Source organism: Poecilia mexicana, unplaced genomic scaffold (genome assembly GCF_051168715.1).
Source record: "Poecilia mexicana isolate PSO_F unplaced genomic scaffold, ASM5116871v1 scaffold_22, whole genome shotgun sequence".
In the NCBI taxonomy this organism is placed as follows: domain Eukaryota; kingdom Metazoa; phylum Chordata; class Actinopteri; order Cyprinodontiformes; family Poeciliidae; genus Poecilia; species Poecilia mexicana.
In genome coordinates this window covers 6200517-6213104 of record NW_028263391.1, presented here as the reverse complement: position 1 = coordinate 6213104, position 12588 = coordinate 6200517, and the positions used below count along the sequence as shown (strand labels likewise).

The 12588-nt window shown below is 39.0% G+C and overlaps 2 protein-coding genes across 4 annotated transcripts; one reads left to right on the top strand and one right to left on the bottom strand.

Moving 5' to 3' along the window:
- The first annotated feature begins 973 nt into the window (after positions 1–973).
- On the top strand, positions 974–4056 carry cdkn3 (cyclin dependent kinase inhibitor 3). 3 transcript variants are annotated; one of them, XM_014994199.2, is made up of 8 exons: positions 974–1084; positions 1329–1442; positions 1662–1717; positions 1798–1842; positions 2311–2533; positions 3557–3588; positions 3672–3775; positions 3846–4056. In XM_014994199.2, exons 2-8 carry the CDS (start codon positions 1363–1365, stop codon positions 3933–3935), a joined length of 630 nt encoding a protein of 209 aa, XP_014849685.2. In that variant the 5' UTR covers positions 974–1084; positions 1329–1362; the 3' UTR covers positions 3936–4056. The 3 variants fall into 3 exon arrangements, with proteins under 3 accessions (XP_014849685.2, XP_087858673.1, XP_087858674.1); XM_088002547.1 differs by having other exon boundaries at positions 3654–3775; XM_088002548.1 differs by lacking the exon at positions 974–1084 and adding an exon at positions 1091–1272 and having other exon boundaries at positions 1351–1442; positions 3654–3775.
- A 278-nt stretch (positions 4057–4334) lies between these two features.
- cnih1 (cornichon family member 1) lies at positions 4335–11035 on the bottom strand. Its single transcript, XM_014998571.2, has 5 exons — positions 10878–11035; positions 9671–9739; positions 6316–6428; positions 6075–6218; positions 4335–5314 (listed from the first exon to the last, which is right to left on the bottom strand). The coding sequence occupies exons 1-5, from the start codon at positions 10956–10958 to the stop codon at positions 5287–5289; spliced, it is 435 nt and encodes a 144-aa protein (XP_014854057.1). The 5' UTR covers positions 10959–11035; the 3' UTR covers positions 4335–5286.
- Between the last annotated feature and the right edge of the window lie 1553 nt (positions 11036–12588).

Genomic DNA, 12588 nt, shown 5'->3' with positions numbered 1-12588 from the left:
TGCATCTCTGGCCGTGTTTTGGGGGTCACCCTGCTACAAGGTGAACCTTGGCTGGAGTTTCAATTGTTTCCTCCAAAATTCAATGACAATCTCATCAACTGGTTTCCCTGTCCTTGCTGAAGAGAAGCATCCCTCAGCATAATGCTGCCACCACCATGTTTCAAGGTCAGAGTGGTGTGTTTGGGATGATGTGGAGCCTTAGTTTGTTTTCTGATTAACAAACCTCTGAGACTTCACAAAAAAAAAAATCTATATTTATATTAAGATTTTTATTTTACATATAGCTGACTTTCTGAAATTTAGCTACATTTGACCAGGGGGGTACCAGAGTAAAGAGGCTCAATACAAGTACACTCATGATTTTCCCTTCACTTCACAGCCAAAGGCTGGAACCCTGCTGACTTTTTGTCACATTAACTAAAGGGATGTAAATACTTTTGCAAGGAGTTCATATTTCTTATGAGTGATATAAAATGTGACAAAACATAATTCTATAGTTGTGAACGGCAAATATGAAAACTTGTACATTGTGGACGCAGAGAGCTTTTCAAGTAAAAATATTCACAACAATCCCACTCTGTTTTAATAGTTAGCATCGTATAGGATGTTTCTCTTTTTATTTTTACATTTAAAATATAAAATTTAGGCTGGTTGTTCACAACTTTAGTTTTAGAGCAGGGGTGTCCTCGAGGGCCACCGGCATCCTGCATGTTTTAGTTCTCTCCCTGCTGGCAGCAACAACCATTTCAGCATGTCAGTGTTCTTCTTAGGCCTCTAATGAGCCATCATTTGATCCAGGTGCGTTAAACCAGGGAGAGAACTAAAACACGCAGGATGCCGGCCCTCCAGGACCGACACTGGGCGCCACTGAGAGAGAGACAGTCTTCGAGATTTGTCGTCTTCACTCCGCCCACGCTTGCTTGACCCAGCAATATAAATCGAACGCCACTACGGGCTGTTGCGCTGCGGTGGGCGGAGTTAAGAGTCAGCTCTTGAATCTGATTGGACGATAGCTTTGTAGCGTTTCAAAATCGTAGCACTTGAACTGGCTGTCAAAACACCGGACACGAAGAGAGCGAAGAAGGTGGAGAATAAATACATATATATACACATTTAGATCTTAAAAACTCTAGAACTGCTTGCTGTTAAGGACTGTTGTGTGAATAATTATTTTAGTAGCTGAATTTAAACTTGACGTTAGCACGTGAGAAATAGTACCGTCTGGCGTTTTATTAGAACTTCAAAAAAGCCTTTTGAATAATTCAGAATAAGGTAGATATAACATGTCTGACTCTGTGAAACCTACTGTGGTTGTTATTGTTTTACAGTACCCAGTCTTCTCTCTCGAAGGCGTCTGAAGACATGAGAAAGACCGAGTTTGACTCTTCCTCTGATGATGAAGATGTGGAAGAAGAGCAGCTGACTCCGCTCCACATGAGCTGGTATATGAAGCAAAACACGCAAAATTATCCGCCCCTCTAAAGCTCCTCGTTACGGCCACAAATTTAAATGGGTTTTCAGTAATTTTGTCATTGACACAAAGCAGAAGTGGAAGTAAAAATCTAAAAACTGTCCTGTGTATACTCCCTCTGAATCTAGAAGACACAATATTCTGACTTTTTAAAAAACATTATCCTGTAATATTTTTGACTGGGTTTCAGGTTACCTCTGTCCATAGTTGAGTGCTCACAGTACCTTGGAATATGTGCACTGCCAGGTAAAATCATGTTAATCTGAAAGGTCTATTTTAGGACAAAGACTTTTTTTTTTGACATAATACATTTCTTCTTATTCCAGGTTGCAAGTATAAAGATGTTCGCAGGTCCCTGCAAAGAGATGTTGGTAAGGCAGTTTTTGAGGAATCTTTTCTCAGATCAGACATTAAAGCTGCAGAATACAACTTTCTGTGTAAATATGTATTTTTTACATATTGAACTATTACCACAGATAATCTGTGAAAAGATCAATCTCCTTCCTGTGCTCTGAAGAAATGCACTGCTCCAAACAACCAATCAGAGCCAGGAGGAGGGTCTTAGTGCTGTCAATCAACCTTGTGTGAATGCTACTAAACAACTCACCATAACAGTTTTTTATTTCACAAATCTCATACTGTGCTGTCAGAACATCGTAATAGTTTCAACAATTATGTAAACAAAGTATTTTTTTTTTAATAAAAGTTAAATACTGCATTCAGTAATGTGTTTTATGCTGTTATTCTATTGATGGGCGTCACAGCTTTTAATCTTTGAACTCAGTAGTGGAAAATGACAAATTTGTCTAAAACGAACTTGCATTCCTTGCCGTTACCAGATGAGCTGAAGAACCAGGGGGTGCAGGATGTGTTTGTTTTGTGCACTAGAGGGGAACTGAGCAGGTACAGGGTCCCGTCGCTCCTGGAGGTCTACGAGCAACGCGGCTTCACGGTGCACCACGCGCCATTCCCCGACGGAGACGTTCCTGAGCTGGAGCAGTGCTGCCAGATCCTGGACGAGCTGCAGGTCTGCCTCGAGAGGAACAGGAGGACTGTGGTCCAGTGAGTCGAGTCAACACACACACGGGCTACATGAGGGATGTATTTGAAATGTTGAGTGGAAAAGATCTCCAAACGCTGAAGTTTGTTCACTTACCTCTGAGACTCGATGAGTAGCTTGGAAAGGTAAAGCTCGTCCAAATCCATTGCTTTGTTTTTACATTTATAAAAATGGGAGAAAATGTAAAATATGGCATGAAAACCTTTTCAGGAGCCCAACAACTTGTGGATTAACGAACAGCTTCTCCAAGGTTTGCGTGTTTTACCGCTTTCCCACAATTATTTAACTCATTGATGAAAGGCAATCTTTGGACAAATTAAAATTCAACACAGGAAAATGTAACTTAATTAGATAAACCAAAAAAATTCTAGGCAGCAGTAGTTGAATTTATACAGCACCTCTCGCAAATAAAAAAAAAAAAAAATCACAAAGGCAGTAGCATAAAAACTAAAATACTGAATGAAAACACAAAGTTAAAGGAAATAAATGTTAAATGCAATTAAATCAGATTTAGAATATTTGAAAAAGGATCTTAAGGAATAGCATGTTTGAATAAAAAAATCCTCGACTAAAACTCTCAAAAGCAAATCGATTTGCATCACTCCGGAAAGTTCTGCAATTCTTGGAACAAACAGCAGATTTTGGGTTGGGGTCCTGGAGGATCCAACAGTTCAGAGATTTCAGAAGGATTCTCATCATGCAGGAACCTGAACGTTAGTCAGGGTTTTACAATCAATTAATTCAGGAAGTAAACAGTGAAAAGACAGGAGGGATGTCAGTTCCTCTCTTGGTTCCATGTAAGAGGTTGTTTTTTTTTTTTTTTTTTTTGCTGATGCATCATGATATCCTAAATCAGAGGAAATGAAAGCCAATTTTATTTTTAAACCAACCTTTATAGTTTGGAAATATTTCTGTAAGTAAAGATCCTCTGCCATCTTCTGGTCACCATAGAAACCACAACGAAGCGCTCTGCCTGTGCGGTTTGAAGTTCTGAACTGACTTTGCCTTTTCCTTCCCTCCTGCAGCTGCTACGGAGGCCTGGGGCGATCCGCTTTAAGTGAGGACAGTCTGCTTTCACGTGATGACCTTCTCGTTTGGACTTTCTCTTAACTCACAGCACAGCATTTGTTTCCCACTCAGTCGCCGCCTGCCTGCTGCTCCAGCTCTCGGTGACGATGACGGCCAGCGAAGCCATCGAGATCCTCAGAGAGCACAGAGGAGGAGGAGCAATACAAACAGTGAAGGTGAGGTCAGATAGTATTTTTAATGAAGGAATTCAGCACGCATCAGTTTTTTTTTTTTGTTTTTTTGCAGCAATACAATTTTCTTCACGAGTTTCGGGAGAAGTATGCCGCCTACAAAGAGAGCAGAGAGGCTTCCACAGAGAGATCAGTGTCTCGGTGATTCTGGAGAAAATCTGTAAACATCTGCATTCAGTGATTTTTAACTCTCCAAGAGCTGCACTTTAAAAGAGTAGTACATCACTTCTTTGAGCTTTTAAATAAACCAAAAGGTTCAGGTAACAACACAACTCAGCTTAAAATCTTTAAAAATATACAAGCCTGTGTTTAAGCTTTAAAAAAAAAAATGGTGTGTACATTTTCTGTACCAAAATATATAAAAAGCCTTTTCATGTCAAACTGACACTACTCAATCCACCGCACAAGAAAAAATAAAAAGAAATTTACATTGCAGAAAATTTCAGCGTTTTGGTTTTATTTTGAATTATTTTCCCAAATGTGACAGGAAGGTGTCTAAACTGACTGGTGCAAAATGAAAGACATTGCTCTAACCAGTGAAAGCTTGAGCTAAATAACTTTTATTGAACTAAATAAGTTTGGAGATGCAGGAGTGCTTGATAGAGGAAATTGTATAAAAATCCAGAAAACAATAAATAGACCAGAGATGCTAACAACGTGGACTATTTGTGTTCAAATCAACCAAAAACAGAACATCAAAAGGTACGATTCAACAGTATGGCACATCAGCAGTTTGCTACTGAAGCTCTAAATGTAGAATACATCGCTGTCGAGTCGGCCTTTCACTTAACTCAGAGCTACAAGGGAAAATTTACAGAAAATAAAACACATGATCCCCTCTGGATTAATATGGACAACTAAATATTGGACAGGTAGATTTTAAATATTGAAACAATTCATTGGAAAAAAAAAAAAAAAAACCTGATAAGACAGTGCGTGCGTCATGTTTCACTACAAGTTGACGCTCGTCTTTTATTCCTTCAGTCCATCTTTAGTCTGAACAGATTGAGCCGTCTGCAGCTAAGATCAATAAACTACATCAGCTGTTACAATCCAGAAAAAGGAAAAAAACCGTAAAGCAGATCAGCACACGTTTAGATTCACGCACACAAACCTCAAATCCTAATCTGTAAACACTCGAAAGCAGGGAGCAAAGATGGAAAACTATTTTTATTTAATCTCAAGCATTAAAAAAAAAAAAAGATGAATTTGTCCATTGAAATTTGTCCGTATTTCCAGACTATTTTTTTTTTTTTTAAGTTGTAGTGCTTTGACGGAAACGCTGCGACCAAGATAGTCTTTAAAGAGGTTAGAAGTTTCCAGAATGACTCTGCACTGTATGTGTGTGAGTGTGTGTCGGGGGGGCGGGGGCTCATCCACTTGAAATGACGGCTCGTGTTGCTCATCAGTGGTCTCCAGCAGGTCCAGTGTTCCAGCACTTGGATCATAGTGTCTGGTCATCTACTGTACGGCCCGGTCCGTTTCCCTCCACGTCTTTAGGAGCTCACCAGAACATAGATCATTCTGGAAGAGACAGATTAGGATTACCGTCAGGTTCACTCACAGCCGCCTGGGTCCTAATGACCACAGCCAGTAAGATGGTGCAACGTTTTCAACATCTGTGACTGACAAAATAACAACTCGGGGTGTTGCCACAATTTAAATGCATCTGCTGGAAATTTACAGTTTTGACAAAAAAAAAAAACACACATTTTCTTACCATGTGTTAAAACTGGGAGCGTTTATTACAGTCATGAAACATCAACTTTCATGTTTTTGACAAATCTAAAACTTTAGTTAAAAAAAAAGCCTCTTCTGTATTCAATTAGATTTTATCTGATAGGTCAGGGGTAGCAACCTTTATAGCCCAGAGAGCCGTTTTGGCAAAAAAAAAAAACTAAAGCTGCAAAAGGTCTTATGACTGAAAAAAAATACAACTTTTAACACAAATGTCTCCTTTGGGAAATTTCTTGTAATCTTTATAGAACAAGCATTTTGTGTCTTTTTTTTTAAGGGCAAGGAAAACAGGTCTAAAAACATTAATGGGAATTTTAGTGTGTCATTCTTTGTGAAAATTCAGTGCAAATATTGCAGGAGAATATTTTTTTAAAAAACTTAAAATTGTTATATCTGTATTTAAAACCATCAACTGGCTCCTTTTCAGTTTCAGCCAAAGTTATTCAGAGCCAGCTGTGACTCCGCAGGTTGCAGAGCCGCGTGTTCAACCAATGCATAGAGCTTCTGTACGATTGTCAAAGTGAGACAAATAGAAAAAGCTGTGTACCCGTAGAGATAGTAGAAGAATGAGAGGAGGTAGAAAGCCAGTTTGCACCAGCCTTCTTTTTGACAATAGGCCAGGATGTCGGCATTCATGATGGTAGTCGGGTCATAGAGTCCTGGACAGCTCATCACAGGTCTGCTCGTATACCTGTGGCACAGCAAAAATATTAATAAATAAACCTGTTAGTCACAAACGAAGCAGAGGATTCCTGTTTCGGCGGTCAGCCGGTTGCTCGGTTACCCACCTCCAGACGTGATAAGCCAGCAGCGGCAAGTTGAGGAAGAGGGTGAGCCACTCTGCCGCGCACAGAAACATCACGCAGAAGAAGAAATGGATGAGATACTCTGGCAGCACCAGCTGAAACAGACCAGAGGAGAGGAGACGTCAAAGCACAGGGACAGCTGGTCAGTCTGCCTTCCTGCTCAAAACGAGACGATTAGGAAGCCAAGACAGTCAGAGGACGACGTGGGAGAACGCTGCAGCTCCCTGAAGAAAACCAATCGTCTTCAGAAAGCAAAGAATGAGGTGTTCTCACTCAGTCTTAAAAAAAAACAAACAAAAAAAAAGGTGACATTTATAAAAATGAGGGAAAGACAAATACTGAGCTTCGGTGTAATGTGTTGGATTGTATGGCTACAATGCATGTAGCCGGGGTGACAGCATACCCAGCCTTCGGACGCCATTTTTAACCAAGTAACAGGGTGAAAAATCAAGATCTACCACTTGCAAATTCGATAATTCCACAATATATTCTGGATTAAAAGAAAAAATCTGATTTTCAATGTTTAGATTAAACCACAAAGTGAAGTTCCTCCCTGACTTACAGCTTAGGGGTGGGCATTTATCGTGTCATGATAAATTTCTTGTGATGAGAATTTTGATTTATCGTTGTCACAATAAATTCAAATTACTGATGTTTATAACCCCCAACATTGTCTGAATTGTTAGTTTTTACTATTTTTACCAATGTTTATACAAAAAGAGTATCAATACATTTGAAAATATGATAAATTTCAGTTGCTGTGAGTAATTTATCAATACAAATCACATTTTTTACAATGACTGTCCTAAAGTAGCGCATTACAAATGGGGATGTTTTTCAGGAGCAGTATTTGTGTTTGTAAGGATATGATTGCTGTATCATTCAGCCATAGCCATTATCTAAAAATAATTAACAACTAGTTAGCACTTTTATCGTTATCACAACATTACTACAAAATATCGTGATAAAACTTTAAGTCTTAAGCTTCGGCAAAAACATGAGTTGCTTTTCAGAGTTTAGAGATCGATTCTTGCAAGTGGACCAGAGAGATTTATTTCCCACCCTGGTTCGGTGACATGCATCACCTTGTGCGTCTAAACTAAATGATGACGCTTGCTCAGGACAACGTTGGTGCATCTCAACATCGACGTGTCTGCAGCGACGACAAATCCGCACATCGTCCCGCTTTGCAACAGCACATCGTTTGAGAACCATGCTGCGAGCGCGAGCGGCGTCGATGCAGCCAGCGTGCCTGAGGTCGGGTCGAGCGTCGGGTTCAAGGGGGCAGATGGAAGCACCACATGGAAGCCATGCATTTGGGGGGTGGGATAAAATAAAATAAAAATACAGCAAGTGGAGCCAAACCAACGGCCCGCAGAATGACAGGTGTGGGGCGTGGGGAATGTGCAGGATCTGCACTGCGCTGCCAAATACGACACAACTGAACAGACGGAGGGGGGTGGGGATGATAACCCCAAACGGGTTCAAACTGGGCTCAAAGCCTGCATACCAGACTATGCAGAACGCCATGGGTTACAGGTATGTGGAGCCTGACTTTTTTTTCCTCTACACTAACTCCTCCTCCTGTGGAGAATTTCTAGCCAATCAGAGGTTTTAAATAGTGCTGAGCTGGAGAGAGGTGGGTGGGATTCTGCCGCCATCTGTTCAGAACCACAGGTGATGTAGCTTGGAGCCAACTCTGAGCTCACATACAGCAGCTTACATCGGACAAACAGTGGCTCAAACTGCAACCTCCAATTCGTGAGGAAAATACTTTGTGTGTGTGTATTTCAGTGAAGAATGTGGTTAAGCTGGTAACTTGAAAGCCTTGAAGATCATCCAACCAACTAATTTATGTCTTTGTCCAACACATGGAGAGTTGACTGAACTACCATCTGTAAAACCATAAGCAAACAAAGGGTTGATTGTAATAGAAATCATGCATGCTTTAAGCATTTGCCAGTCTTTTCAGTCAAAAGCTAACGCCTCATCAATAAGCCGGAGCCGCTGAATATTTACACACTCCGCTCTCCCCGTAGCTTCACTGTCTCGCCAAACGCGATGTGTCAGGAGATCCTTACAACAATCTGCTGGACGGGAGCCGTGTCCAGTCAAAGTATTCATTCCCCTTTTACTTTGTCACATTTTGTCCCAGGACAGCGACAAAACTTCGCCAACAGACCAACACAATTTAGAAGCAGCATCCATGTTTTTGCTTTTTTTTTAATAGAAGATGCAGGAAGTGTGAAAGTAGAGGTGGGCATTTATTGTATTGTATCGTTTATCGTGATAAATTTCTTGACGCAACAATAAATTACATTTAATGATGCTAAAACCCGGCAAAACTGTCCATATTGTCAGGATTGTTACCATTTTCTCCACTGCTTGTCCAATGAAAGTATCAACATCCATCATATTTGAAAATATTAAATGCAGTTACGTTGGTTCGTTTAGTGATGCGAATCACACATCTATATGCGACTGGTGTTGTAAAGAAGTGAATATTTTCCAAGTATTTGTCGGGCTGTAATTGCTGTGTCATGCAGTCAAACAAGGCAGCAGCAATTACAAGAAAATAGTTCTACCAAGTGCTGACTCTGATTATCTGCATGTCACACTTTTCAGATCTTTATTTACAAAAAAAAAAAACAAAAAAAAACTTGCAAACCATGTAGTTTCATTTCACAATTAAACTCGATGCTGAGGTTTGTAAAAGGACAAAATGTAAAAACATTCAAGGGTGTGAATAAGTTTGGAATAAGTACAATACCCAAGGAAGAGCTGGCAACGTAAAATCTGCGAGCGTAGAGCCTAGATATCCGACCAAGAAATTAAACTCTACAGTAATAAAAAAATTAAAAAAAATAAAAAAATAAATAAAACAGAGGGATAAAACATAATGTTTTCGTCTAATCCAAAACGCAACCTAGGTTTGTTAACTGAAAAGACCTTAGCAAACACTTCGCCGTGCAAAATGACAAGACTTCGGACTAACGTGGACTCAGCGGGCATTTTAAAGACTGGTACAAACCTTTATTGCAATTTTGACTCTCTTAATCTTTTTGACCTTTTCAATTGTCTTTCAGGCATTAAAAAAAGAGGGGGGCAAAAGAAGCAGATTGGAAAAACAAAACAAAATGAAAATGCATTAGAGTTTCACAGCTGACAAGGGCACTCAATTAAAAAAAAAAAAAACAGAACAAAAACAAGGTTATTTAGCATAACAGTGCAGAGAAACGATAGAAAAAAAAAGATATGTGGATAACGGTACAGTTGTAACAGAGAGCATCTGCAGGCAGTCGTTTAGACAAGAAAAGCAAAGGGCAGGCACACTTACCGGATTTAAAGTGTTACATTGATCTATAGGATTCTTGTAGTCAGTCTTCAGCTCATCAAATGCAATTATCTGGAAATAATGAAGAAATGTCACATTAACCCTGGCATGATATTTTTATGATATTCCATTTGAGTGAACAATCCACCAAATTTACACACACAAGGAGAAACTGTAAAATCCTTTAAAATGAACAGATTTGTTATTGCAATAGCGTAACATTTAATTTCAGCACATTTTTGTCTTCATGTTAAGAGGTTTTTAGTATTACATAAACTGGTGCCACAACACAATCTCTTTAAAATCATTTGTAAGCCATGACAGCTGTGTTTGCCTGCTAATGGTAAATGTGAAAGGGCAGAAGCTAATTTCCTTTAGCTCACCCTCCCACATCTAAACCTGGAGAGGAAGGGTCAAAGATCACTGTATGCCTCAAAGCTTGAGCAACTTAATGAGAGGAGGGGTAACAATAACTTGGTATAATACACTTATTTGTGTGCGTTTTTTTCTATGATAGATTACCAATTCTTGCTTACATTACATCTATTGCAAATGAGTAACAAATGACCTAAAGTTTACAACAGTGTGCAAGAAATCCCAAAGCTAACGCTGGCAAAAAAAAGAAAAAAAAGACGGTTAATAAAAATATGACTTGAAGTTGTTTCAACATTTGACAGTCACACTCTTCCACCCTCTTTACACCAAGTGGCGAGAAAATGGTCACTATGCAGCAGAAGAGCCATAAAGCATTTAGCTTTTCCGGCGTAAATATGTCGAAGTCTTTTAGCTTAGCCTGCAAAATGCTAACCAGCCTGCTAGCTGTTAGCACAATGTAGCCTGTCAGGTTAATAGAAGCCCTGTGTGTTTTGAGGAAGTCTAATACGAGCATTAACTACGGAAACACTTTAATTCAAAATTATGTGAAAAACCAGCGTCTGTGTCGGTGCCAATGGGCTGAGCTTTCCGCCCGAGCCGACACCAGGGTGTGTACCATTCATTCATTCAGTAGTAGACAGGTTTCTGAAGTAAGCGTGCGTCAGTTCAGTTAGCGCTAACGCTCTCTAGAGACGTCTCCTGCGTCTTGGAGGAGCCGACTCTGACCAGAAACCGTCACTTCTATGTGCCCACTCGGCAGGCCTTGTTTTCAACCCAGAATTTGGGTTCTACACCTGGACAGTCAGAAAAGCAGTCGGTGTAAATTTGTACTTACATGCCAGATAGCAAAAAAGATAAGCGCCGCCGTGAGCAGTAGAGCGAGCATGTAACAAAAGGCCGCGAATGTGAACGCCATTTTTCTACGGTTCTTCTGCTCGGTTTCTCCTGGCTCCGTCGGCGGATGACGCAGGCTTCCTCTTCCTCCTTTTTATGGCGGTTGGCAAACAACTTATAGGTGCATTACCGCCACCTTCCGGATTGGAGTATGGATCAAACGTTTATAACTGAACTAAAAATACTGCTAAAAACTATATCCCCAGATGATCTCTGAAACAATTCACTAATATCCAATTTATTTTTATTCCCACTTAAATCTCTAAGTAACACCTCTCTTTCCTGAACATATTTATTACATTCTAAAAATATATGTTGTACTGTTTCTAATTTTCCACTATATAGTGGAAAATTAATACACATAACACAGGTTATAATTATAATCACAATTACGTGATTAACATAATTGTTAATCACGTTTTAACAATTATGTTTATTAATTATTTTAAGAGTACTATTTAATCCTGTATGTCCAAATCTTATTCTAGATATAATACCTTTTTTTTAAAATTCTATTATATTTTAATTCCCCAACTTTTTTGGGTACTATAGTAAACCCTAGCATTGCCTCTGATATCCCACTGTTCTTGCCATTTCTTCTTGACATACATTTTTATAATATTCTTTATCTCATTTTTACTTATTTCAATAAGCAAAAATGCTCAGATTGCGCATGCTATCACTGGTTTTAACGGTTAAAACTATTAAAATTTAACCACAGTGCAAAGCAGTATCTGTATCTTTCCACGTTTTAGACCAAACACGAAGGGAAACTTGACCAATTCCTGTTAGCCACTGTACTGTACTAGCCTAGCATAGTACTGCCACTGCCTGGACATAAAATTTTTACGTTTATACAAGATAACTATCACTTTTTAACAAAATAACCATCACGTTTAAACAACAAAGCGATCACGTTTATACAAGATAAGTATCACGTTTATGTAAGATATCACGTTTTAACAAGATACGTAACTAACCATTGCTTCAAAAATGCGTCTCTCTACCCGGGTCTTAGGTATTTCAGGCAAGACACAAAAATGAGCCACAAACCAGAATGTAAAATCACACAAGACATTTATTGAATCAATGCATTTGGCCAAATGGAGAGACAGCTGCTTCTTCACCTTTGCCTGTGTCGTGTCAGTCGATCTCGTTCAGGGTTTGAGCCCAGAAAAACTCTAAACAAAGAGAATGGATACTCAAGTTTAACACAGAAACACTTCATGTTATAAACTTACTTTTTACAAAACGCTTCTAAATAGACCCTTTTCACATGACGTCACACAACCTCCGTTTTGGCTCGAAGCTGTGTATCCTTAGTTCCGGTGTACATAGTAAGTAACGCTAAAGTTGTCTATTTCATATATATATATGTAAAATGGACACATATATATCTATATATATCTATATAGAGACATATATATAGAAAGAGAGATTTAGATATTATATATATATATATATATATATATATATATATATATATATATATATATATATATATATATATATATATGTATATATCTGACAGCATATGTTGTCTGACGTCACTGTGAAAAGGGTCTATTACAGCAGCACAACAGCGTCAAACCAATAGACCCTTTTCACATGACGTCACACAACTTCCGTTTTGGCTAGAAGCTGTGTATCCT